The following is a 24,068-nucleotide window of genomic DNA, read 5'->3' on the forward strand; positions in this document are numbered from 1 at the left end:
GAATTGGCTTATAAGAAGTGTTGGCAGAGATAAAAAGTGGAAAGAGAAAAGTGAAGTAGCTCAGAGAGGAGCAAGAAATTAGTGCTGCCCTCACGCTGGAGGGACAGAAGAAGGACATCTTGTTACCAGAGCCCAAGGCCTGGAACTGCTGGAAGTTGGAGCCAGGTAGGTCGGCAGAGACAGCCTGAGATTGGGGGTACTCTGCCTTTTTCTTCAATCTCTCCATTTCCAGGCCTCCCTTAGATGGTGCCCAGCAACTCAGCCTAGAAGGCAACCAGCACAGGAATCCAAGATTCCCAGCCTTTGAGGTATCATACTACCCCCCCCCACCACCACCATACTGAAAAGGGTGAGGGAAGGGTGAGGAATGAATTTGAAGGTAAAGCAGGTGCAAGATCAGCACAGAGGGAAGTTAGGGGGGAAAAAACCAAGATGTAGTGGACAAATCTCTCTCCTCCAAAAAGAATCAACTCGGGGTGCCTGGGCGGCTCAGTTGGTTAAGCATCCGACTTTGGCTCAGGTCATGATCTAGCTGTTGGTGACTTCAAGTCCTGTATTGGGCTCTGTGCTGATAGCTCAGAGCCCAGAGCCTGCTTTGGATTCTGTGTCTCATCCTCTCTCTGACCCTCCCCTGCTTGTGCTCTGTCTCTCTCTGTCTCTCAAAAATAAATAAATGTAAAAAAAAAAAATTGAAAAGAATCAACTCAGGGTGTCTACACAAAGGTGGGTTTCTAGAACTGCAATATTAAGGCCCAGATATTTTCTTTAAAATATCTTTTAGAGCTAGTTTGTTCAAACCAGGATCTAACCCTGAACCGTATACTACATCTGATTGTTATGTCTGTTAAAAACATTTTAATCTAGAATGACATCTTTTCTTGACTTGGTGAAGGAAAGGGGCCCTTTGTCCCAGAGACTCTCCCACCTTCTGGTTGTTTGCTGCCTTTTGCTTTCTTTAGCTTGATCCTCTTGTCTATCCTAGAACTTCATTGGATCTAAGTGGAACACTTTTGGTAAGAATAGGTCACAGTTGACTATGTCTATTTAATGTTAGCATCCTAGCAGGAGATACGTAATACCCAATTGTTCCACCGTCAATAATGCTAACATTTACCACTCTTAGAGTAGTGAAAGCCTGATAATTTCATCCTGCAGTTAACTTTTAAGAGAGGAAATCATCTTTATGGTACACTTAACCTTGTTGAAGCTCAGTGTCCCCATTTGAAATGTGAACAATAGGATTATTGAATAGATCAAATAAATTAATGCATTCAAAGCACCTAGGACATAGTCAACATTCAAATAAGGTAGCAATTATTATTATTTTGGTTGCAACTCCACCACCAGAGAATATGGAACAGTAGAATCAAAAGCTCTACCTCTCCATTCCCAACATTTATTCCCCTTTTCTGAGCGGTCAGGCCATTTGGGAGTCTGATTGACCAGGCTGAAAGTTTGGCCCTGTCGCTAGAACAGGTTAGATCTGTGGACAAGATACTTCTATCAATATCCTCTTATGTAAAAACATAACTGCCATATGTGGAGGACTTAGTATGTACAGATATTGCCCTAAACACTTTACAAGCATTTTCACATTTAATCGTTCCTTAAGCCCCACAAGTAAGAATTATTACCCATTATTTTCCAGTCGAGGAAAATGAGGCTCAGAAAGATTAGATAACTTTCTCAAGCAGCAAGGCTAGGAAGCGGGAGATGGGACTTGAAACTGGGGGTTCTGGGGGCGCCTGGGTGGCTCAGTCGGTTAAGCGGCCGACTTCGGCTCAGGTCGCGATCTCACGGGGTCCGTGAGTTCAAGCCCAGAGTCGGGCTCTATGCTGATGGCTCAGAGCCTGGAGCTTGCTTCCGATTCTGTGTCTCCCTCTCTCTCTGACCCTCCCCCGTTCATGCTCTGTCTCTCTCTGTCTCAAAAATAAATAAACGTTAAAAAAAATTAAAAAAAAAAAAGAAAAAAGAAACTGGGGGTTCTATCATTTCCTAGGGTTAATGAGACTTAAAAAAGAGACGCCATGTAAAATCGCTTGCACCAAGCTTATTGCTTTAGGAAACCCATTATTTCACAGTTGTCACCTTCTCAGCAAGCTGTCTTATTTAAAGTTGAAATTCTCCCTTCCTTGCATCACTCCCCAACTCCCACTCCTCCTCTACTCAACTCCATCTAACCTACTACATATTGACTTTATTATTTGTCTCCCCCAACTCCTAGGGCCTACTCCACGAGGGCAGGACATTTGTTTCGTTCACTGCTGTCTTCTCTCAGCATTTATAGCAGGGCCTGGCACATAGCAGGCGATTCTTAGAAAGTCGTCCAAAGAATGAATACCATGCTTCCGGGAAGCATCAAGAATCAGGATTACATGAGCGTGGATTGAACCTCGCAGGGACCCTTCGAGCACCCCTTCCCGCCTAGCTGTAAGTGACGGGATGAAGAGAAAAGCCCCGCCCCTCGACCGGCCGCAGCGGGTAAGGCGGTCGCAGCGCAGCGCGGCGGCGGATTGGACGGCTGGGTAGGGTTCCCGGAGTCGCGTTTGACTCATCGGTTCCGCGGCGTCGGCGCTTGTTGTGTGCGTCACTTCCGGGTGGCGCGGGACGGAGTGGCCAACGGTCTGGAAAGCAACATGCCTAAGTGAGTGGGGGCTCGAATCTGGGGGTGTTCGCGGTCACGGTCGCCATTGTGGCCCAGGAAGGGGAGTGCAGAGCGGATTCTAGCTCTTGAAGTTTCCCGGGAAGCGAGGGCGTGTGGGGGAGGAAGCCCGGGAGTTCTGGATACTGTCGTCTTTCGGTGTGTGTAGGTCGACCCCGCGCGACGCAACAGAAAAGCCTGGTTTGTGTCAGGTCGCTTAGATTGACGTCTTTGGATCGTGCATAGGTCTTTTTATATTTTACCTTCGTTGAACTGCCCACGTGGATGGGCATCTGTTAACTGGTTGTCGTCTTTTTCTCTATCTTCTACCCCTTTCCAGGTTTTATTGTGACTACTGCGACACATACCTCACCCATGACTCTGTAAGTAGTGTTTCTTTTCAGTTTCAAAACACCTTGTATGTGAAAGATCAGATTTTGGGGGGGTATAAATGTGTGCTTTTCATGCTGTTGAGCTTTAAGTGCTCCTGCTTGGAAAAAATAACCTGGGTTTCTTTTCCTGCATCCTTCCTGTAACTGGTTTCGTAATTTGAAATGATTGGCCTTCCAGCAGTTAGTGTTTTGAGTTGAGACCCAAAGTAATAAAGCTGTAGCAGAATTGAAGGTGCAAAAAATTTACATGACAAGTAAAAATTGCAGGAACGTGTCCTGAAGTTCAAATATTTGATTCTGACAAGGCATTCAGACATTTTATTGATTAAACTGGAAAGAAATGCCCAAATTTACAACCTGAGTGCTGTACTTCTATTTAATTAAAAACTGCTTAACAAATAATAACTAAGATTGAATATTTACTGTGTGTCAGGCAGTGTTCCAGATGCTTTACCTGTATCATGTTGTTTAATGCTCATGATAAGCCTATATGGTTAGCATTATCTCCATTTTACAGAGGAGGAAACTGAGGCAGAGTATGGATTAATGACTGACTGGATGTTACTAAACCAGTAAGTTGTACAGAGCTGGAAGAAGAGCCTAGGCAGTATAACTTTAGGGTTTCTATGCCAGCAGCTCTCAAACATTTTTTGTCTCGTGGTCCTTTTACACTCTTGAAAATTACTGAGTTCTTTTATTATTATTATTATTATTATTTTAATGTTTATTTTTGAGAGAGAGAGAGAGGAAAAAGCATGAGTGGGGGAGGGGCAGAGAGAGGGAGACGTAGAATCCGAAGCAGGCTCCAGGCTCTGAGCTGTCAGCACAGAGCTGGACACGGGGCTCAAACTGACAGAACTATGAGACCATGACCTGAACCAAGGTCGAACGCCCAACCAACTGAGCCACCCAGGCGCCCCAAAAATTACCAATTAAAAAAAAATTCTTAAAAAGTTCTTAAGGGGTACTTGGGTGGCTCAGTCTGTTAAGCATCTGACTTCAGCTCAGGTCATGATCTCACAGTTCATGGGTTCGAGCCCCACATAGGGCTCTGTGCTGACAGCTCGGAGCCTGGAGCCTGCTTCAGATACTGTGTCTCCCTCTCTCTCTGCCTTTCCCTTGTTTGCACTCTGTCTCTCTCTCTCTCTCAAAAAAAAATTAAAAAAAAAAGTTACAGGGCTTATATTAACTATTAATATTTGCTGTGTTTGAAATTAAAACCTACAATTTTAAAAATACCAATTGATTTGAAAGTAACAATAACAAACTTTTTATCTGTGATGCAAATAACCTTTTAAAATGAAAAATAGGAGCTCCTCGGTGGCTCAGTCAGTTAAGCGACTGACTCTTGATCTCAGCTTAGGTCTTGATGTAAGGGTAGTGAGTTCAAACCCTGCGTTGGGCTCTGCACTGGACATGGAGCCTACATATAAAATAATAACAGCAAAATAAAAGTGGAACGTAGCTATTTAAAAAAAATTAGTGTGAAGAATGGCATTGCTATAACCTTTTTGCAAACCTCTGTAATGTCTGACTTAATGGAAGACCACTGGATTCTTATGTTCTGGATTAAACTTGTTGCACTTTGTTTTGGTTCAATTATATGAAAAATCCAGCCTCCCGTGGATAAGGAGTTGAAAAAAAAGAGGAGTACCTTACTAGCCTTTTTAGATAATTGTGGATATTCTTTAATACTTTAAATACTTTTAATACTACACCCAGACTCAACACATGGTTAGCTGTAGTGTGGAAACTTAAACCATATTAGACTTTTAACACTCTGCTACATCAAAACTTGTTGGTCTGTCTTGCACTTTGAGTGAATCTTTTACCAGAAAGGATTTTGTAACATGCTCTGGTCATATGGAAAATGAATATTGGAATATTGGTTCACTCAGTTACACAAATCTTCCAAGTGTTGACACATTTGATTATGTACCATAAAAATTCGCATTAATGAGGCTGTAATCAGAAATGGCTTTTTAAAAAATTTTTTTAAATTAAATTACAATTTTTTTAATTAAAAAAATTTTTTTACTGTTTATTTTTGAGAGACAGAAACAGAGCACGAGTGGGGGAAGGGCAGAGACAGAGACGGAGACACAGAATCTGAAGCAGGGTCCAGGCTCTGAGCTGTCTGCACAGAGTCTGATGCGGGGCTGAAACCACGAGCTGTGAGATGATGACTGAGCCGAAGTCGGACGCTCAACCTACTGAGCCACCCAGGGGCCCCAAAGTTTACTTATTCTTGAGAGAGAGGCAGTGCGCTAGCAGGGCGGGGACAGAGAGAGACAAGGAGGGGGAGACACAGAATCTGAAGCAGGCTCCGTGATGTCAGTGCAGGGCCTGATGCGGGGCTGGAACCCACGGACTGCGAGATCATGACCTGAGCCAAAGTTGGACGCGTAACCAACTGAGCCATCCAGGCGCCCCCAACCTTGTGATTTTTAAATCAGTTTTATTGAGTTATACTTTATGTTAGATTAAATGCATATGTTTTAAGTGTACAGTGTGATGACTTGGCAAATACTTAACAGTTTGCTGTGTGCATTGAGATAATAGAACATTCCATCACCCCAGAAAATTCCTTTGTGTTTTTTTGCAGTCAGTACCCTGTACCCTTGGCCCCGACTGATCTGGTTTTTATTATGAAAGATCAGTGTTACTGGTTTTAAAACTTGATATGAATGGAATTTTATAGTATATATTCTGTGTTTCTCTTTTTTTTTTTTTTTTTTTTGCTGAGCATGCTTTTGAGATTTGTCCATATTGTATCAGTGATTGGTTCTTTCTGATTAATATTCCATTGTACCATGAACATGTGATTATAACATGATTGAGATACTGCTTGTAAATTACACAGCATGGTGTCTCGTAAGAGGTAGGTGTTAAATAAATGTTAACTTAAACATATGGTTATAACTGTGTGGAGTTTATCTTATATCAGTTTTACCTTGGTAAAGGTCTTAAAGAACAAAAGGATTAGTGGGCTAGAGGCAAAAGTTTGTATGTGATTCACATAGTCTGTATTCTAGACCCATAGTCATTTAAAAGAAGATATTCTTATAAACAGTATAATTTAGATGTATGTGGACTATATTATTTTGCTATAGAATGACCTAAGAAAGGTCACTAAAGGGGCGCCTGGTGGCTCAGTCGGTTAAGCATCCGACTTCGGCTCAGGTCATGATCTCACAATCCATGAGTTCAAGCCCCGCATCAGGCTCTGTGCTGACAGCTCAGAGCCTGGAGCCTGCCTCGGATTCTGTTGTCTCCCTCTCTCTCTGACCCTCCCTGTTCGTGTTCTGTCTCTCTCTGTCTCAAAAATAGATAAACATTAAAAGAAATTTTTTTTAAGAAAGGGCATTAAAATGGCATTATGGGGGCGCCTGGGTGGCTCAGTCGGTTGAGCGCCAACTTCGGCTCAGGTCATGATCTCGCGGTCCGTGAGTTCGAGCCCCACATCGGGCCCCTGTGCTGACAGCTCAGAGCCCGGAGCCTGTTTCAGATTCTGTGTCTCCCTCTCTCTGGCCCTCCCCCATTCATGCTCTGTGTCTCTCTGTCTCAAAAATAAATAAACGTTAAAAAAAAATAAAGTAAAATAAAATGGCATTATGTTCTAGATCAGGAGTTTGCAAACTTTTCCTTAAAGTGCCACATTGTAATTATTTTAAGTTTGTGGACCATATAGTTTTTGTTGTGATGACTTTGTAGGGAAAAAAAAATAGTAAAACTCAATTCTGCTTTGTAGGGGAAAAAATAGTACATACACAAACGGATGTGGCGGTGTTCCACTAATTTGTTTTACAAAATCAGGTGGCCGGCCCGTGGGCCATAGTTTGCGGACCTCTGGTTTAGATAATATAGTAGATAAATTACCACAGTGTGTTATTGGATAATGTTTATAAATAATGCTTTAGCACCCAGCTTAAGCGTATAGAGGTAGCCAGGCTACTTACATAAAGGAAAGGCTTTATAAAATTTCTAGTTTGGGAAACTTGTTTCTACGGCTGATCTGACCTTTTTGTTTTACAGCCATCTGTGAGAAAGACACACTGCAGTGGTAGGAAACACAAAGAGAATGTGAAAGACTACTATCAGAAATGGATGGAAGAGCAAGCGCAGAGCCTGATCGACAAAACAAGTATGTTTCGGTCTCTTGTTCTGATGCGGGAGAATGGTCCCATTCTTTCTCATCCCTGTCTCTCTGTTGTTTTGCACAGAAGCAACTCATTCTGAGTGATAAATAGGAACATTCTGGTGTGTTGAATGAAAGAATTAGAAGGTCATTAGTTTCTCAGGGGATATAGGAACACATTAATATTAATTGTTGAGGTTAGAGCAATCAGGTATTGATTACATTGGGAAGCGGGGCAGAGAAGAATGAATTGCCTAATGATTCTTTATTGACACGGACCAGATTTTATAGCCAATTTATGTGAAATCTTTCTTGTAGTGATCATAGGTTTTAGAACTATTTTCCTTTTGTAATAGGAAAAGGTGAGAGGTGGGTTTATAGTTAACCTTCAAAGACTCTGAGAGACCCTGGGTTTCTTAGTCTTGTAATCCTGACAAAGACAACTGCTCAAAAAGGAAGCTGATGTGACACAATAATCTGGGTATGTTTTGGACCTCTGTTGGACATGCCATACTCTTTTTGTTTAATTAGGGAAATTTTTGTTTAGGTTAATTGAGTTCAAGACACAAGAAGTGAGCCTGGAGCCTGACACAGGGCTTGATCTCATGAACCATGGGATCATGACCTGAGCCAAAATCAAGAGTCGGACGCTTAACCCACTGAGCCACTCAGGCGCCCCAGCGTATTTTTAATTTTAATTCCAGTATGGTTAACTATGAGTATATATTTAAGTATTTATTTGTGACTTTTTTTTTTTTAACGTCTATTCATTTTTGAGACAGAGAGAGACAGAGCATGAATGGGGGAAGGTCAGAGCGAGAGGGAGACACAGAATCCGAAACAGGCTCCAGGCTCTGAGCTGTCAGCACAGAGCCCGACGCGGGGCTTGAACTCATGGACTGTGAGATCATGACCTGAGCTGAAGTCGGACACCCAACCGACTGAGCCACTCAGGCGCCCCTATTTGTGACTTTTTGTAAAGCCCAAATAAATGATCTTCAATTTCTTTTCATTTGTGCCTCATATTGTCAGAAAGAAAAAAGTTGATTGTATTGGACATTTTTTAAGATCATATCCTCCTTCAGGGTGGGCTCTTTAAAATCTTTGGTTTCTCGGGGTGCCTGGGTGGCTCAGTCGGTTAAGCGGCCGACTTTGGCTCAGGTCATGATCTCACGGTCCCATGAGTTCGAGCCCCGCGTCAGGCTCTGTGCTGACAGCTCAGAGCCTGGAGCCTGTTTCGGATTCTTTGTGTCTCCATCTCTCTGCCCCTACCCCGTTCATGCTCTGTCTCTCTCTGTCTCAAAAATAAATAAACGTTAAAAAAAAAAAATTTAAAAAAACAAATCTTTGGTTTCTCATTCATGTCTCTTAGCTCAGTACATTAATTTCAAAACTGATAAACCATAATGACAGTTCTGTAAAGCCTGACCTTTGGGCAGGTATCGCACTTTTTTTTTTTTTTTTAAGTTTATTTATTTTAAGAGAGCACAAGTGGGGGAGGGTCAGAAATAGAGGAGACAGAGAATCCCAAGCAGGCTCCATGCTGTCAGCGCAGAGCCGGATGTGGGGCTTGAATTCATGAAACTGTGAGATCATGACCTGAGCCAAAACCAAGAGTCAGATGGTTAACCTACTGAGCCACCCAGGTGCGCCCCCAACATTTTTCAAACAAAACTGAATGGTTCAAATTGGTTGTAAACCACATCTACAGATTAAAGATGATTGCCTCTCTTTGGTAAGACATTGGTAGGTAAGAGGTCTCCACTCCAGGCTCTCATAGTTAATTCAGCCATAGCAATGTTGACTAAATAAATATAGGTTAAAAAACCCAAAGCAGTAAACCAGTTAATTGTAATTTTTGCTGGTAAGTACTTACAGTTGATTTAAAAACTGTAGAGGCCATGATGTAGTAATCTTAAATGAATACTTTTTAGAGTGAAATCATTGTGAAATGAAAGAAAAGGGATATTTTCGTAAATGGGTTGTTGAGTTCTTATTAGTGTGTGTTTTTTTTCTCCAAAGCTGCTGCATTTCAGCAAGGAAAGATTCCTCCTACTCCATTCTCTGCTCCTCCTCCTGCAGGGGCGATGATTCCACCTCCCCCTAGTCTCCGTAAGTTTTTGGAGTTTTTATCTTAACAGCTATAATTTAAGGGGGTGCAGATTATCCTTTGATTTTGTTGGATTATTTTACAGTTGGCTTTTGAGTGCCCGTTGAATGAATACATAGACAGTAAAAGAAAACATCAGTGGTATAATTTCTGAAATGTCTGCAGAGTTACCTCCTGATTGCATTATTACTAGGATATTGTATTTATGACATCCCAAGCGGGTTCAAGACAATTGATTCAGTGGAAAGGTCAGAATGTACCTGTGATTAGATGAGCTAATATATGAAGAGGTATTGATGAGTACATTAAATTATTTATTGCTCTGAACCCAACACTGAAGGATTAAAGTGTAGTGGATCAACTCTTCAGCATTTCTTCCTATCTCCTAACCCACCTAACACAAATATATACATCTTGGGAAAACCAAGAATTGGACAGTTGAAAGTGGGGTGAATCAAAGGCCTCTCTTCTCCGAGAAGGTTTTTGTTTCTAAATGACAGAAGGTGATAACTAGGCCATAAGTTCCGTGGCTCTCCTGGAAGGGCTTAGGATTGAAATTGAATTCAGAAACCTAAAATCAGTCCTGTAAGTAGCCACGGATATGAACAGAAGTGGGCTGTTTATAATTGCACACTAATGCAGGTAGACAACTAATGGCCCACCAAACCTTTCTTGGGCTTCCACCATCCTGGGGCTGGTCAGGCCTTGGGTCACAGCAACTGTCAGGTTACCTGTCTGTCTTATTCTGTATCTTGGCTGGCTGGCACCCAACCCCATTATTTTTAATAGTAGAATAATCTGTAGTATGAATGTGCCATAATTAACCTCACCATTTTCTTATTGTGGGACATTTAAGTTATTCCAAACTGTTGTAAATGATGCTGTCAGGAATATCTCTGCATACTCGTCTGTGTATTTCCAAAAAATCTTTTAAAATTTTTGATTTTTTTTAAGTAAAAGAAGATATATATTTTAAAAAAAAATTTAATGTTTATTTTTGAGAGAGAGCAAGGAAGAGGCCAGAAAGAGAGGGATACAGAGGATACGAGGCAGGCTCTGTGCTGACAGTAGAGTCAATGTGGGGCTCGAACTCCCCAACTCTGAGATCATGACCTGAACCAAAGTTGGACATTTAATCGCCTGAGCTACCCAGGCGCCCCAGAGGTTTTGATTTTCTTAAAAACAGATCTGAAATTACGTACTTGTGGCTTAAATTTGTCAGCAACTCTACAGAAGGCATAATACCCTTTAAAAAAATATTTTAACTTCTGGAATTTTTTTTAACCTGTGCTGACTTCATTTTATACTTCTGTCTAGGCAGTATTGTCCTTGTTTTTTAGTCATAAAGTTTTGTGGCATATTGATTTTTGTGGATCTACTGTTATAAAAGAAACCATAAGAAGTCTATTATTCTAGAACTTGGGCTGGGCCATGAGGCCCTACTAGTTTCATAGAAGAGGAAATGTTAATATGCAAGCATATCTTAAACTCAGCCCCCATTCGTTATTCCAGCGGGTCCTCCTCGCCCTGGTATGATGCCAGCACCCCATATGGGGGGCCCTCCCATGATGCCAATGATGGGCCCTCCTCCTCCTGGGATGATGCCAGTGGGACCTGGTAAGTTTGAATCTCTTTCCTTTTAGGATGCTTCATTGTGTTTTAGTTCTCCATTTAAATGGAATTCTTAATACATTGTCTAAATGTATTATTGCAGTAAACTATACTTGGTGAATCCGTAATGATAAAGAAAAATAAATATGTGTTTTAGCAGTATAATTGAATGATATCCAAAGGCCTTGTGCTACTAAAAACGGAATAAGGCTGCCTTTTTTTCCTTCTCCCTCCCTCCTGTTTCCTTGCCTCCTCCTGACTTGTGGTCATTTATAATGAAGAGAAAGGTAGTTGAGGTTTTCCAAAGGGGATAAGGTAGGTAAATAATTGTACTGCTACTTTTTTCAGTTTTGATCTGGAGCGGTGCTACCTCTTGTTGCTGATTCAATCTTTAGTTAACTAGGCCAAATTAGTGTATGAAAAAAGCCTTAGCCCTGTAGTTAGTCGTTTATTCAGGAAGGGGGGAAAAACCCACCTCAAACATTGTATTTTAACATAAACATAAATATATACTAATTTGCAGATTTTTCTGATACCTGGTCAGGGCCTTTGCTTTGAAAACGAGTCTGCTGATTGGAGCACCATATATTTCTTGCCTAAACCGATAAACCATACCTATAATGCATTCTTTCCCAACTTTAGTTTCTATTTCTTTCAAGGTTAGAAACCTTGTGAGGCCATCTAGTTCCAATCTTTTATAATTCTCTGACCTATCAAATTTGTGAGGATTTGGGATAATTGTTTTTCTAAATATCCACATAGTTTGCATGGAAACAGTTCTTTTTTATATACTCATTTTTATTGACTTGCAGAAGTTAAATTCTATAATAAGAATAAATACAATAGACATAAGCCTACAACTCAACTGGTAAGACAAGGTGCAGAGGTATTAGATAGAGTAGCTTTTTAGCTAGAAGCATTCACTGTGCTTGCTACGGGTATCATTTAGAATGATAGGAGTAGAGTATAGGTAAGAGTTCCTTACGAAGCCAAAACAAAGTGATTTAGATGATGTCTTTTGCATTCTTTTTTTTTCCCCCCTCTTTTTTGAGAGTGAGAGCGAGCCTATGTGCACTCTGCATGTGGAGGAGAGGCAGAGGAAGAGGGAGAGAGAATCTTAAGCAGGCTCCATGCCCAGCCTGGAGCTCTGTTTTGCTACCCTGAGATCATGACCTGAGCCACCCAGGCATCCCTTCTTTTACATTCTTAAATCAAGGTCACAAATTCAAATTCCTAGAGGGTTTAGGGATATAGCGAACTGGGAATGCATGACACACCTAAAGATAAGGCTTCTAGAACTTAGCTTCAGCCTGCAGTTGACATTTGAGAATGCAGGCTTGGTGTTGCCAGTTCTCCTGAGTATTTTGTTGTTTTCACCAGGATAAAATAATACTGTGGGATTTGAATTAAAATAATTAGTTCAGGGTGGGCAAGGATAAGAACGGGTTGGCATAAGATAGAACGATGGCCATCGGTGAATAATGATGGAAGCTGGATGATGGGTACATGGATGTCCATTATACTCTTTTCATTCTTGTGTCTGTGTGAATATTTCCATAACAAAAAGTTGAAAAAGGGTATCTAGACTTACTAGTAATTAGACTTCTTAGTTGCCAGTGTTGGCAACTGATTGAAAGTAAATGTACTGTGGAGACCAAAGTAAACAAGTTTTCAGGTGCCTCATTTTCAGTCTTTGGTCTAGATGAGTTTCTTCTAGGAAATGCTGAATATAGGTTATGTTATGTTGGGGTTTTTAATAAGATCCTTAGAAGTTTAGTATTATTTTCTGTTCCTTTTGAAATTGATCTTAGAAACATTTGTACCTGTTGAATTTTGTGTCTTTGCATATACTTGTGTTTTACTTTTTGTGATAAGGCTGTATTCGGCTTTGAATATAGTTTTCTCTTGAACTATTACAAACCTTTAATCAAAATGGTTTAGTAAGGAGTTAGGTAAATTTTTATATTTGAAGAGAAGATCTATAACATGAAAATCATGAGGCATAATAATAAAATGAATACCCGTGAACCCACCACTCAGCTGAGGAAGTAGAATATTGCCAATTCTGTGAAGCTGCCTGTACTCCTCCCCAACCCCCACCTCTGCTTGCCCTCCCTTCCCTGGCTCATTTATTTGGCTGGTGTATTGATGGGACACTTCAAAAAAGTCCTTAACAGTTTCTAAAATGCATTAGAAAAATTAGATTTGTGTGTGTGCGCTAATTGTTGTAAATCACATTATTGCCTGTTTTTCTTGACTTGAGTGAAGTATGGTTACTAACAGGTTCTCAGCATGGGCCTCCTGCTCACCTTTCCTACAACTCCGAACAAACGCTTAGTGGTAAGATTGTCCTCTGTGCCTGTGTACATTCATGAAATAGCTCCTGGTTATATGGTGGATAGAACTGATTAAGAGAGCTGACTGGGTAACATGTGACTTAGTTGTGAATTTCCCTGAGTGAGAAAAGGTCAATTTAGGGAACTAGTGTCCCTAGTGGTTTCTGGAAAGCACTCTATTAATAGTTCCCCCTTACTATCATTAGATCATGATTCCCATATGATTCTTGTGTTGACCTTTGTTCTTTGTTTGAGAATGTCTAAGTAATTTACAGATGTGATGAATTTGTTGCATTTCTTCTGTCAAGTATGTCTTTCTTCCAGCATTTTGCAGGGGGGCTACTTTTTGTCTTTAATTGAAGTCCCATTAAGCTCTCTCATAAGTAGTAGTTTCTGACTCTCTTTTTTCCTTTTCTTTGTTTTGTCCTGCAGCTCCTGGAATGAGGCCGCCTATGGGAGGCCACATGCCAATGATGCCTGGGCCCCCAATGATGAGACCTCCCGCCCGTCCCATGATGGTACCCACTCGGCCAGGAATGACTCGACCAGACAGATAAGGAGAGACAGGAACCTGTTTATATCCATTTTATATTACTTGTTCTTCACCAGGAGATCATGGTGCTGTGACTCTGGGTGTTTTCTAACAGCATGACAAGGAAGACTTGCTCCCCCTTCCTATCAAACAGAGAATAGTTTTTGCAAGGGAGTAGTGGGACAAAAAAAAAAAAAAAGCAATTTCCATTTGTATCGTGAAATGTGAAAATAAAATTGTCAACTGTTTTAGTTAAAAATGTGTTCCCTTTTTTCTCCCCTCTGTATTCCTTGTGCATCATAAAAGAGATGAGTATTCCAGTTGTATTTCTCTAACTCATTCTCTCTTTAGCATGCCCTCTTCTGCATGACATTTTTCCCCCTTAGCTATGGAGTGAGTCCCTTTGGACACCCTGCCTTTATTTAGTAAAGTTTTCATGTGCAAGATTTGGTAAATCTAACACTTGTAGAGCTTTTTGTTGATTAAAATAATAAATAGCACAATTGGTTACTTTTTCACATGAACAGCATTTGGGGTAGTAAGTGGAAAATTTTAAGTCTTCTGCTGAAGTAGGGAAAAAGACTTTTCAGTGTGTGCATGTCAGCTAAAGATGGCAAGAAGGGCCTTAACCTCAGCTTCTCGTTTCTCTTAGTTCCTCTTTTTCACGGGTTTCAATAATCAGAAAACTTTCTAATAGCCATGGTAAAATTCTGCAGATTTCCATGGTACAGAAGTTGTCTACAGAATATCATTTGTTATATCACTGGGCTACTAAGTGGGATATTTTCAGAGCAACATTTAGAAAGCAAGCCATTGGCACTGTTCGTATTCAGTTTGATGTAAAATCTGAGCTGCTATTTGGCATTGCAAATGGGAATAAAAGTTGTAATCTTTGGGGAGGGCAGTTTAGCAGTATCTATCAAAATTACCTTTGACTTAACATTTCCATGCCTAGGAATTTATTCTACAGATAGACTTGCGTATGTACAAAATAACATGTACAAGATTATGAGTTGTAGCAAAAGATTGGCAATAACGTATGTGTCCATCGAAGGGGCCAGATTTATCAAGTATGATAAATCTACCAAATGGCATATACTAGGCATGTTAAAATAGAATAAAGAAGCTCTCTGTGGGAAAAGATCTCCAAGATACACATTGTTCTGAACCTTGATTTGTTCAAAATGTATTATTCACTGCTGTTCTTATTTAAAGGAAATATCTATGTACCTGTGTACACATAAAGGATCTTTGGAAGGACATATAAGCAACTGGTAATACTGGTTGCCAATGAAGAGTAGGTGGGTGGCTGGGGGACGGGGATGAGTGAGAAAGGCTTGTCACCTTTTTGTATCTTTTGGATTTTGAATCATTACATGTAAAACAAAACAGGGGCTCCTGGGTGGCTCAGTTGGTTAAGTGTCCAACTTCTGCTCAGGTCACGATCTCATGGTTCGTAGCTTCGAGCCCCGTGTTGGGCTCTGTGCTGACAGCTCAACCTGGAGCCTGCTTTCGATTCTGTGTTTTCCTCTTTCTTTGCTCCTCCCCTGCTTATGCTCTCTCTCTCCGTCTCTCAAAAATAAATAAACATTGGAAAAAATAAAACTACCTTTGCCATCTGAGGTTATTGTTATAGTGATTTTATGGTAGATGGTGCCCTAAACCAGAAGTTACAACCTGGCTGATTATTAGAATCGTGGGGCATCATTTTTTAAAATAAAGATTCCAGATTTTGATTTAATATATCTGGGGTGAGGCTTAGGAAATTCGCTATTTTGGAAAGCTCCCTGGGAAATGTTTATTATTAGTGGGTTGGGCAAACTCTGTCTTAGGATCTATTTTACTCAGGAATATAATACTGGAGGTATGTGTGTGTCTATACTTTTTTATAAATTTGTAGCTAGAAATTGAAATAGCACTAGGTGGATAGCTTTTTCCCCCTAGAAACTTGAAGAGGGGCTAATTTAGGCAAATAACCTTACCTAGGTAAACAAGTAGTTAAAAATAGGCATCCTGATGGGGATGATTTTGTGCTCAGTCTCTAAAAGCTGAGTCAGTTTCCTAATCTGAGCCTTTGCTAGGACTACTTGTTGCTTTTTAGTTTCTCATTGTTACATCTTTTAAAGAAGGACTTATCAGAAATTGATTATTTATATATCTGACTTGTATAGCTCAGATTTATTTAAATCTGCAGACTTAAGAGGTTGTTAGAGGAAACTGCCAACTGAGCTTAACATGTGACTCAGCAAGTTTGTGGTTTGGATGGCTCTGTCAGGCTCAGGGTGCTGAGGCTGGCTTTTGTATATACACAGAAAGCCCACAGGTACCTACTTTATTTTTTAAAATAGCCTCAGGTACTTAGGAGTAACCTCGGTCTTCCTAAAAGAAAGCTTTTTCCAAAGTATGTTTTTAAGGTTGAATATCCATTCTAGAAACACCCTTCCTTCCTTCCTTCCTTCCTTCCTTCCTTCCTTCCTTCCTTCCTTCCAAGTTTTTATTTGTAAGTAATCTCCACACCCAGTGTTGAGTCTTGAACTCAGCCTGAGATCAAGAGTTGCACACTCCGACTGAACTAACAAGGGGCCCCAAAACATTTCTTTGAAGAACGTGTTTTTATATAGCTTTAGAAAAACAGTGTGATGAATTAAAAGTTGAACAAACTTTACAATGAACACAAGTAGGAATAAATAGTTCGAAGTTTCTTTTTGTCTTTATTAACTCCTTCAAAGTCAAACTGGGGCACCTGGGTGGCTCAGTTGATTAAATGTGTGACTTTGGCTCTGTCATGAACTCATGGTTCGTGGGTTCCAGCCCCACGTTGGGCTCTGCTGACAGCTCAGAGCTTGCTTCGGATTCTCTGTCTGCCTCTCTTTCTCTGCCCCTCCTCTGCTCGTTTTCTCTCTCTCGCTCTCTCCCTCTCTCTCTCTGTCTCTCAAAAATAAATAAACATTAAGAAAACCTCTTAAAAGCCAAACTTACAGCTAACAATCATAAGACATTTCCTTTGTAAGAGGCTGTGAAGAACCCAAACTTACTTACTGCTGTTGATCTATGCCTTTACACATCTGGTTTTAATTGTAGAATATGAATTGACTATGATGTGAGATTTGTATAGTGCAAACAAGAATGCCACTAGATCTCAAAAACTGAAGAAGTTAGTGTAGATGTGGGGTAACATACTTTCTTCCTTTTCTGTGGGGAGATCTAGAGTCACTGAAGTGCATTTGAAGTCTAAGCTAGCATCATTTCCACTCCCTTGGCTTTAGTGGTTTGTCAGAATGCCAGTCCCCTTAATTCCCAGCTGCATGAGAAATGGGATCCTTGCATAGAGCCACAGGCTAATTTGGTCATCCTGTATGGAAAAAGTCCGGTGGTGATTAAGTGTGTGTCCCAATTAAGTAGCTTCGGTCAGATGGTATCTTTTAGGTTCCTGGATACATTTGGTGAGCAGAAGAAAAAAGCCTGGCCTGCCTGAGGTTTTTCTGACAGAAGTGTCCTGAATAAATGTTAGATAACGGGTCATTTCTTTCCCTCCCAATTGAAAACTTAAGCGTTAGATTTTCTGGCAGAGAATCAAATAAAACATCCAGAACAGTTCATTAAACAGGTGCAGGATTAAGGTAATCTGCATGCTGCTTATTGTCCTCACTCTTTAGGGGTGGGAGGGATTTCAGACTTAACAGAAAAGTTGGCAAGAAAAGAACTGTACAAAGAACACTTAGATACCTTCTGACCAGGGTATCCGCTATTGGCATTTCACTTCATTTGTTTGAATATTTGTGTACGTGTTTTCTCCCTCTCTCCCTCTCTCTGTATATACATGTGTATATTTTTTTCCTGAACCATTTGAGAGTAAGTTGCTTGTATCATGCCTCTTACCATAAATACTTAAGTATGTATTTCCTAAGAATAAGTACATTTTCTTACACAACCATGGTTTAGTTATCAAGCTCAAAAAAATGTAAACTTTACTCAATAATTTACCCACCATATTTCATTTTTGTCTGTTGATCCAACATGGCCCTTACAGTTTTTTCCCCTTTCCTGTACAGGATCCTCTCTAGAATCATGTACTTTATTTTTTGGTCAGATTTCCTTAGCCTCCTTTAATCTAGAACAATTCTCAGCCTTTGTCTTTTATGACACTGAGAATTTCACCACCTTTTGTTTAATACAATGTTCCTCATTTCTCATTTTGGATTTGCCTGATGTTTTCTCAGGATTACATTCTGGTACATGTCCTCAGCTCTGTCCCTAGGATATCACATCTGTCGGCAGGCACACAGGGTCCATCTGCCCCTCGGTGATGATAATTTTGATGACCCATCAAGGTGTTGTCCAATTTCTCCATACGTGTTCTTTTTGAATAAGTGTCTTTCCTCAGCTGCCATTTAAGAAAAGCCCATTAACCTAGTGCTCATCTAATAATAAGACTTTGAACACAGCATAGGAAGCCAAGATCTCAAATCCCTTTGTAAGGACTTTTATTCAGCTTTCACAGTGACACTGAGAAACAGGTCTAAAACTTTCCCCTTTTCTTTGCCTGCACATCGCATCCTAGTAACCTTGGTGGCGGGGGAAAGGGGGACTAGTTGTTGAAAGAATAAAGAAGTAAAAGGTAGGACAAAGAATTTTACCTCAATGTTCAAATGCTACATTTCTCCTCTTTTTATCCCTTTTATCTCTTAGGCCTCTGCTGGTGCAGTGAAACAGGTAGAGAGAGACAAAAAGATTAGTAAGGTAATAGAGCCTAGAATGGCAGGCAGAATTACTACTTGCCCACCCCAGTATCTATTACTATCTGTAATCACAGAACCCCTAATTGTTTTTAAAGTTTATTTAATTTGAGAGTGAGAGAGAGAGAGAGTTCGAGCAGGGGCGGGGCAGAGATTGAGGGAGGGAGAATCCCAAGCAGGCTATGTGCTATATGCGCAGAACCTGAACCGGGGCTTGATCCCATGACCCTGGGATCACCATCTGACCTGAGCTAAAGTCAACCGTTTAACCAACTGAGCCACCTAGACGCCCCTAGAACCCCTAATGCCCTTCAGCAATGAATAGCACATTTGCCATAGCTTTTAGTTAGGTGAGGCCACATGGCAGGAGAGAACATGTCTGTTTTTCCCGCCATTTTTCTTTCCTGTTGATAGGAATGTGGATATGATGTTTGTTTGAAATGTAAGCAACATCTTGCACCACAAACTGGCAACTAAGGATGATGTTAGCAAGATAGAAGGAGTCTAGGTCCCTAATGATTGAAGAGCTGCCTGAACTGCCTACCTCAGACTTCTTTTACATGAAAGGGATATAAACATACTTTTTGTTGAAGTCTTGTCATTTTTTGAGTTTTCTGTTACATGCAGGTGAATCTAACCTAACTGATTTAAAAAAAGAGATGCTTGGGGCGCCTGGGTGGCTCAGTCAGTTGAGCATCCGACTTCGGCTCAGGTCATGATCTCGCGGTCTGTGAGTTCGAGTCCCGCGTCGGGCTCTGTGCTGACAGCTCAGAGCCTGGAGCCTGCTTCGGATTCTGTGTCTCCCTCTCTCTCTGCCCCTCCCGTGCTCATGCTCTGTCTCTCTCTGTCTCAAAAATAAAAATAAAAATGTTAAAAAAATAAAATAAAAAAAAATTAAAAAAAGAGATGCTCAAGGAGAAGAGTAATATTGATGAATTTGTCCTGCTAGAAGTCAGACAGTAAGAAACAACACTGTGGTATGATACATGCTGTAAAGTAAGTAGGAGACATAGGGAGTGCCAGATCAGGGGTGGCTGCGGAGATGACATGAAGGGGTGGGGGCTGGGGGAGCCGTGGAGATGTCTAGGGCATAAGCTTTCCAGGTAGAGGAAACAGCAAGTACAAAGACTCTGAAGTAGAAGTCTACTTAAAGTACTGCCGGACCATCAGGGAAGTTGGTGTGGCTCAGAACAGCTAGAGCTGTTGAGAGGGGTGGACGCGGTCATTGCCTTGATTGTGGTGGTGATGTCACTGGTGTGTGTATATGTCAAAACTTTAAAAACTGTGTGCTTTTCTGTATGTCAATCATACCTCAGTAAAGTGGTTTTATTTTTTAACTTTTTTTTTAATTTGTTTTTTAACGTTTATTTATTTTTGAGACAGAGAGAGACAAAGCATGAACAGAGGAGGGGCAGAGAGAGAGGGAGACACAGAATCTGAAACAGGCTCCAGGTTCTGAGCTGTCAGCACAGAGCCCGACGCGGGGCTCGAACTCACGGACATTGAGATCATGACCTGAGCCGAAGTCGGACGCTTAACTGACCAAGCCACCCAGGCGCCCCACTAAAGTGGTTTTAAAAACGTCATAGCTATCACAAACTAGAAAACTACTCTCGAGAATCCTAATAGGCAATAATAACCCATCTCTGCTTCTCAACACTCTTGCTCTTGAGTTCTCTATAAAATCACCTTTCCTTGTTTGCATACTCTTATCCTTCTCTGGGTATAGGTGGGTAGAATATTGCCCAGTAATAAGAAGGAATAAACTACTGATAAAACAACTTGATGGATCTCAAGGGCAGTATGCTTGAGTGAAAAAAAGCCACTCTGAAAAGTCACATACTGCATGTTTCCATTGATGGCAAAATCACCAAGATGAAGAACAAATTAGTGGTTCCTAGGGGTTGGGGATGTGTTGGGAGTGAGGAGAGTAGGAAATGTCTGTAAAAAGGTAGCGTGAGGGAGATTTTTATAGTGACCGAGCAGTCTGTATCTTGATTGTGGTAGTAGTTATATGTCTATCCATGTGATTAAATGAGGAATTACACACCTATCAATATTGTGCTCATTTTTTTTTTCTTAAGTTTACTTACTTTGAGAGAGACAGCAGAGGAGGGGCACAGAGAAAGGGAGAGAAAAAGAATCCCGAGCAGGCTCTGTGCTGTCAGCATGGAGCCCAACGTGGGGCTTGAACCTATGAACAGTGAGATCATGACCTGAGCTGAAACCAAGAGTCCAAGTTGGGAAGTTGGATTTGGATGTAAGTTTTAAAAAATAAAAAAAAAAAAAAAAAAAAAAAAAAAGTGACTCATTTTGAGAGAGTGTATGTGTGCTCGCGGGGGGCGGGGGGGGGGGGCAGAAAGAGGGAGACAGAATCCCAAGCTGATTCCCTGCTATCAGCGCAGAGCCTGATGCAGGGCTCGATCTCATAAACTATGAGATCATGACCTGAGCTGAAACCAACAGGCATACGCTTAACCGACTGAGCCACGCAGGCGCCCCACAGTAAGGTTTTTTTTAAATTAATTATCTTTTAATTTACACCCAAGTTAGCATATAGTGCAACAGTGATTTCAGGAGTAGATTCCTTAATGTCCCTTACCCATTTAGCCCATCCACCCTCCCACGACCCCTCCAGCAACCCTCTGGTTGTTCTCTATATTTCAGAGTCTCTTATGTTTTGTCCCCCTCCTTGTTTTTATATTATTTTTGCTTCCCTTCCCTTATGTTTATCTGTTTTGTAGCTTAAAGTCCTCATATGAGTGAAGTCATATTTGTCACAGTAAGGTATTTTTTTAAAAAGGTATATACATTGTTTTTTTTCAGACATAATGCTATTGCACACTTAATAAGACTACAGTATACTATAAACTTACATGTACTAAGAAACCAAAAAACTTATTTGACTTGTCTTATTGTGATACTTGCTTTATTGTGGTGGTCTGGAAGGAACCAAACTCAGCCTGCAATATCTCTGAGATATGCCTGTATCCATTTCCTGGGTTTTATGTTTTATTGTAGTTATGTAAGAGGTAACCATTGCAGGAAAGCTGGTGAAGGGTACACAGGGCTTCTCTGTATGATCTTCACAACTTCCTATGAATCTATAACTAATTCAAAATAAAATGTTAAAAACATTAAAGAAAATGTTTGGACTTAGGCTTCCAGAAAGATGGAGTAGATGTACTTTTCCCTATCCTACTGCTAAGTATAACTAAAACCCTAGGATGAATGTGTGTGTATGCGTGTGTGCGCCGTGTGTGTGTGTAAAACAAGCGTAAGAAGACTGAAAGGTGGAAAGAAGGCAGACCTTGGGACCCAAGGAACAACATAATGAGCTCTGGATTTTTCTTTTTGCTTCATATAGGCCAGACTTGGGAGCAGAAGAAGCTAGCAACCAAGAAATACTGATAGGCCATAGACAAAGCACACCCCAAGAAAAGCCTGCTTGCTTTCTTTTAAAAAAGTTTTTCAAATGTTTATATATATTTTTGAGAGAGAGTGTGTGGGCAGGGAGGGGCAGAGAGAGAGAGGGAAATACAGAATCCAAAGTAGGCTCCAGGCTCTGAGCTGTCAGTACAGAGCCCAACGTGGGGCTTGAACCAACAAACCCAGAGATCATGACCTGCACTGAAGTCGGGTACTTAACCAACTAAGCCACCCAGGTGCCCTGGAAAGCCTGCTTTCTACAGCCAAAGGACTAGAAAAAAGACAGCAAGATAGAAAACTTTTAGACAATAACCACTTAACTCCAGCCAAACACCACAGAAAAAACCCTGGCCCTATTCCTACTTGTGCCACAAAAACCAAGTGGGGCACTTACTCTTCTACCTTTGTGAGGCTGTATTGAAATTCCCCAGTATTGAAATTCCCCAAACTCCTGCTGGGGTGGTATCAGAGAAGGCCAAATAAGGAGCTGAGATTAGCACCCCCATCAGTCAATAACAAGGCACCCAGCCTTCCTGACAGAGGTAATGGCAGAAGAGGCCTAGGTAGGACCTTAAGGACTTTCAACAATGTCCAGTGGTCATGAGGCTGCACACACCCCCATGTCAGTGGATCCCTTATGAGGGGCTGTGTGCTACACCCTGCTAGGGAAGTATACGTTGAGCCCTACCAGAGAGCCAGAACGCCCATCTTAGCCTAGCAGTAATGAGGAACCCTTCCCTTGTGTGTCCAAGGAGGCTGATTGTCAACCTCGACTTCTATATAGCTTCACCTGACAGTAGCAAGAGGGCCCCTCTCCATTTTGCCAGACCAGTGTAAGAAAAAGTGAGCAAAACAGAAGGTTTAAATAAGATCCAGAGTCTTATAATACGAAAATGTCCAGGTTTCAATCTAAAATCACTCATCATACCAAGAATCAGGAAGATCTCAAATTGAATTTAAAAAAGTAATCAGTAGATGTCAATACCAAGATCAGAGAGGCTAGAATTATTTGACAAGATTTTAGAGCAGCTATCATAAAAATGCTTCGATGAGCAATTATGAACATGCTCAAAACCAATGAAGAAATAGAAAGTCTCAGCAAAGAAATAGAAGACATGAAGAAGAAGCAAATGGAAATTTTGGAATCAAAAAACAAAAAATTCAGTGGATGGGCTTAACAGCAAACAATCAGTAACATGAAATAATCAGTAAACTTAAGCATAGAACAGTAAAAATACCCAGTCTGAACAATAGAAAATAAACTAAAAAAAAAAAAAAAAAGGTAGAACTTCAGGGACCTGGTGGGACATGACAAAAGTCTAATATTCATGTTGTCAGAGCCCCAGGAGGAAAAAAAGGAAAGAGCCAAAGAGTGCACTAGAACAAATAATTGTTGAAAACGTCCCAGATTTGTAAGAGACATAAACCTATATATTCAAGAAATTGAATGACCCTCAATCAGGATAACTCATATACTTTTTTCCCCCAAGATTTTATTTTTAAGTAATCTCTCTGCCCAGAGTAGGGCTCAAATTTACGACCCCAAGATTAAGAGTCACATACTCCATCAACTGAACCAGCCAGGTGTCCTTCAATCAGGATAATTCAAAGAAATCCACATCAAGTTATGTCAGAGTCAAACTTGTGAAAACTAAAGACAAAAAGTTTGAAAACAGCCAGAGAAAAATGATACCTTATTCTTGAGGGAAAACAATTTGAAGGACAGATGTCTCATCAGAAACAATGGACACCAGAGGGAAGTGGCAGAATAGTTTTCAAGAGCTGAAAGAAAAGAGCTGTCAGCCCAGAATCCAATATCCAGTAAAAATATGCTTCGGGAATAAATGGGAAATAAAGATGTCCTCTGATGAAAGAAAACTAAGAGAATATACTGCTAGCAGACCTACTTTAAAAGAATGGCTAAAAAGTTCTCAAAACAGAAAGGAAACAATAAATGAATGAATCCCATAACATCAAGAATGAAGGAAACACAGTAAGCAGAACTGTGGGTAAGTATAATTAGACTACTTTTCCTGAGTTTGCTAAATTATGTTGGATGATCAAAGCAAAAATTATGATGCTGATTAATGTAGCTCCGAATGTATACAGAGAAAATATTTAAGGCAATTATACCTATGGGAGG

General features: G+C 40.7%; 1 protein-coding gene across 1 annotated transcript in view; it reads left to right on the forward strand.

The window, feature by feature from the left end:
• The window catches only part of SNRPC (small nuclear ribonucleoprotein polypeptide C), a 58,818-nt gene extending 44,810 nt beyond the window's left edge, over positions 1 to 14,008 (forward strand). Inside the window, exons 2-7 of the mRNA XM_007085289.3 lie at positions 2,225 to 2,644; positions 2,982 to 3,024; positions 7,069 to 7,177; positions 9,194 to 9,283; positions 10,794 to 10,898; positions 13,661 to 14,008. Coding sequence (XP_007085351.1) covers positions 2,637 to 2,644; positions 2,982 to 3,024; positions 7,069 to 7,177; positions 9,194 to 9,283; positions 10,794 to 10,898; positions 13,661 to 13,785 — 480 coding nt within the window. The 5' untranslated portion in view covers positions 2,225 to 2,636 and the 3' untranslated portion in view covers positions 13,786 to 14,008. The remainder of the gene's footprint in view (positions 1 to 2,224; positions 2,645 to 2,981; positions 3,025 to 7,068; positions 7,178 to 9,193; positions 9,284 to 10,793; positions 10,899 to 13,660) is intronic.
• The last annotated feature ends 10,060 nt before the right edge of the window (positions 14,009 to 24,068 follow it).

This window comes from Panthera tigris, chromosome B2 (genome assembly GCF_018350195.1).
Source record: "Panthera tigris isolate Pti1 chromosome B2, P.tigris_Pti1_mat1.1, whole genome shotgun sequence".
In the NCBI taxonomy this organism is placed as follows: domain Eukaryota; kingdom Metazoa; phylum Chordata; class Mammalia; order Carnivora; family Felidae; genus Panthera; species Panthera tigris.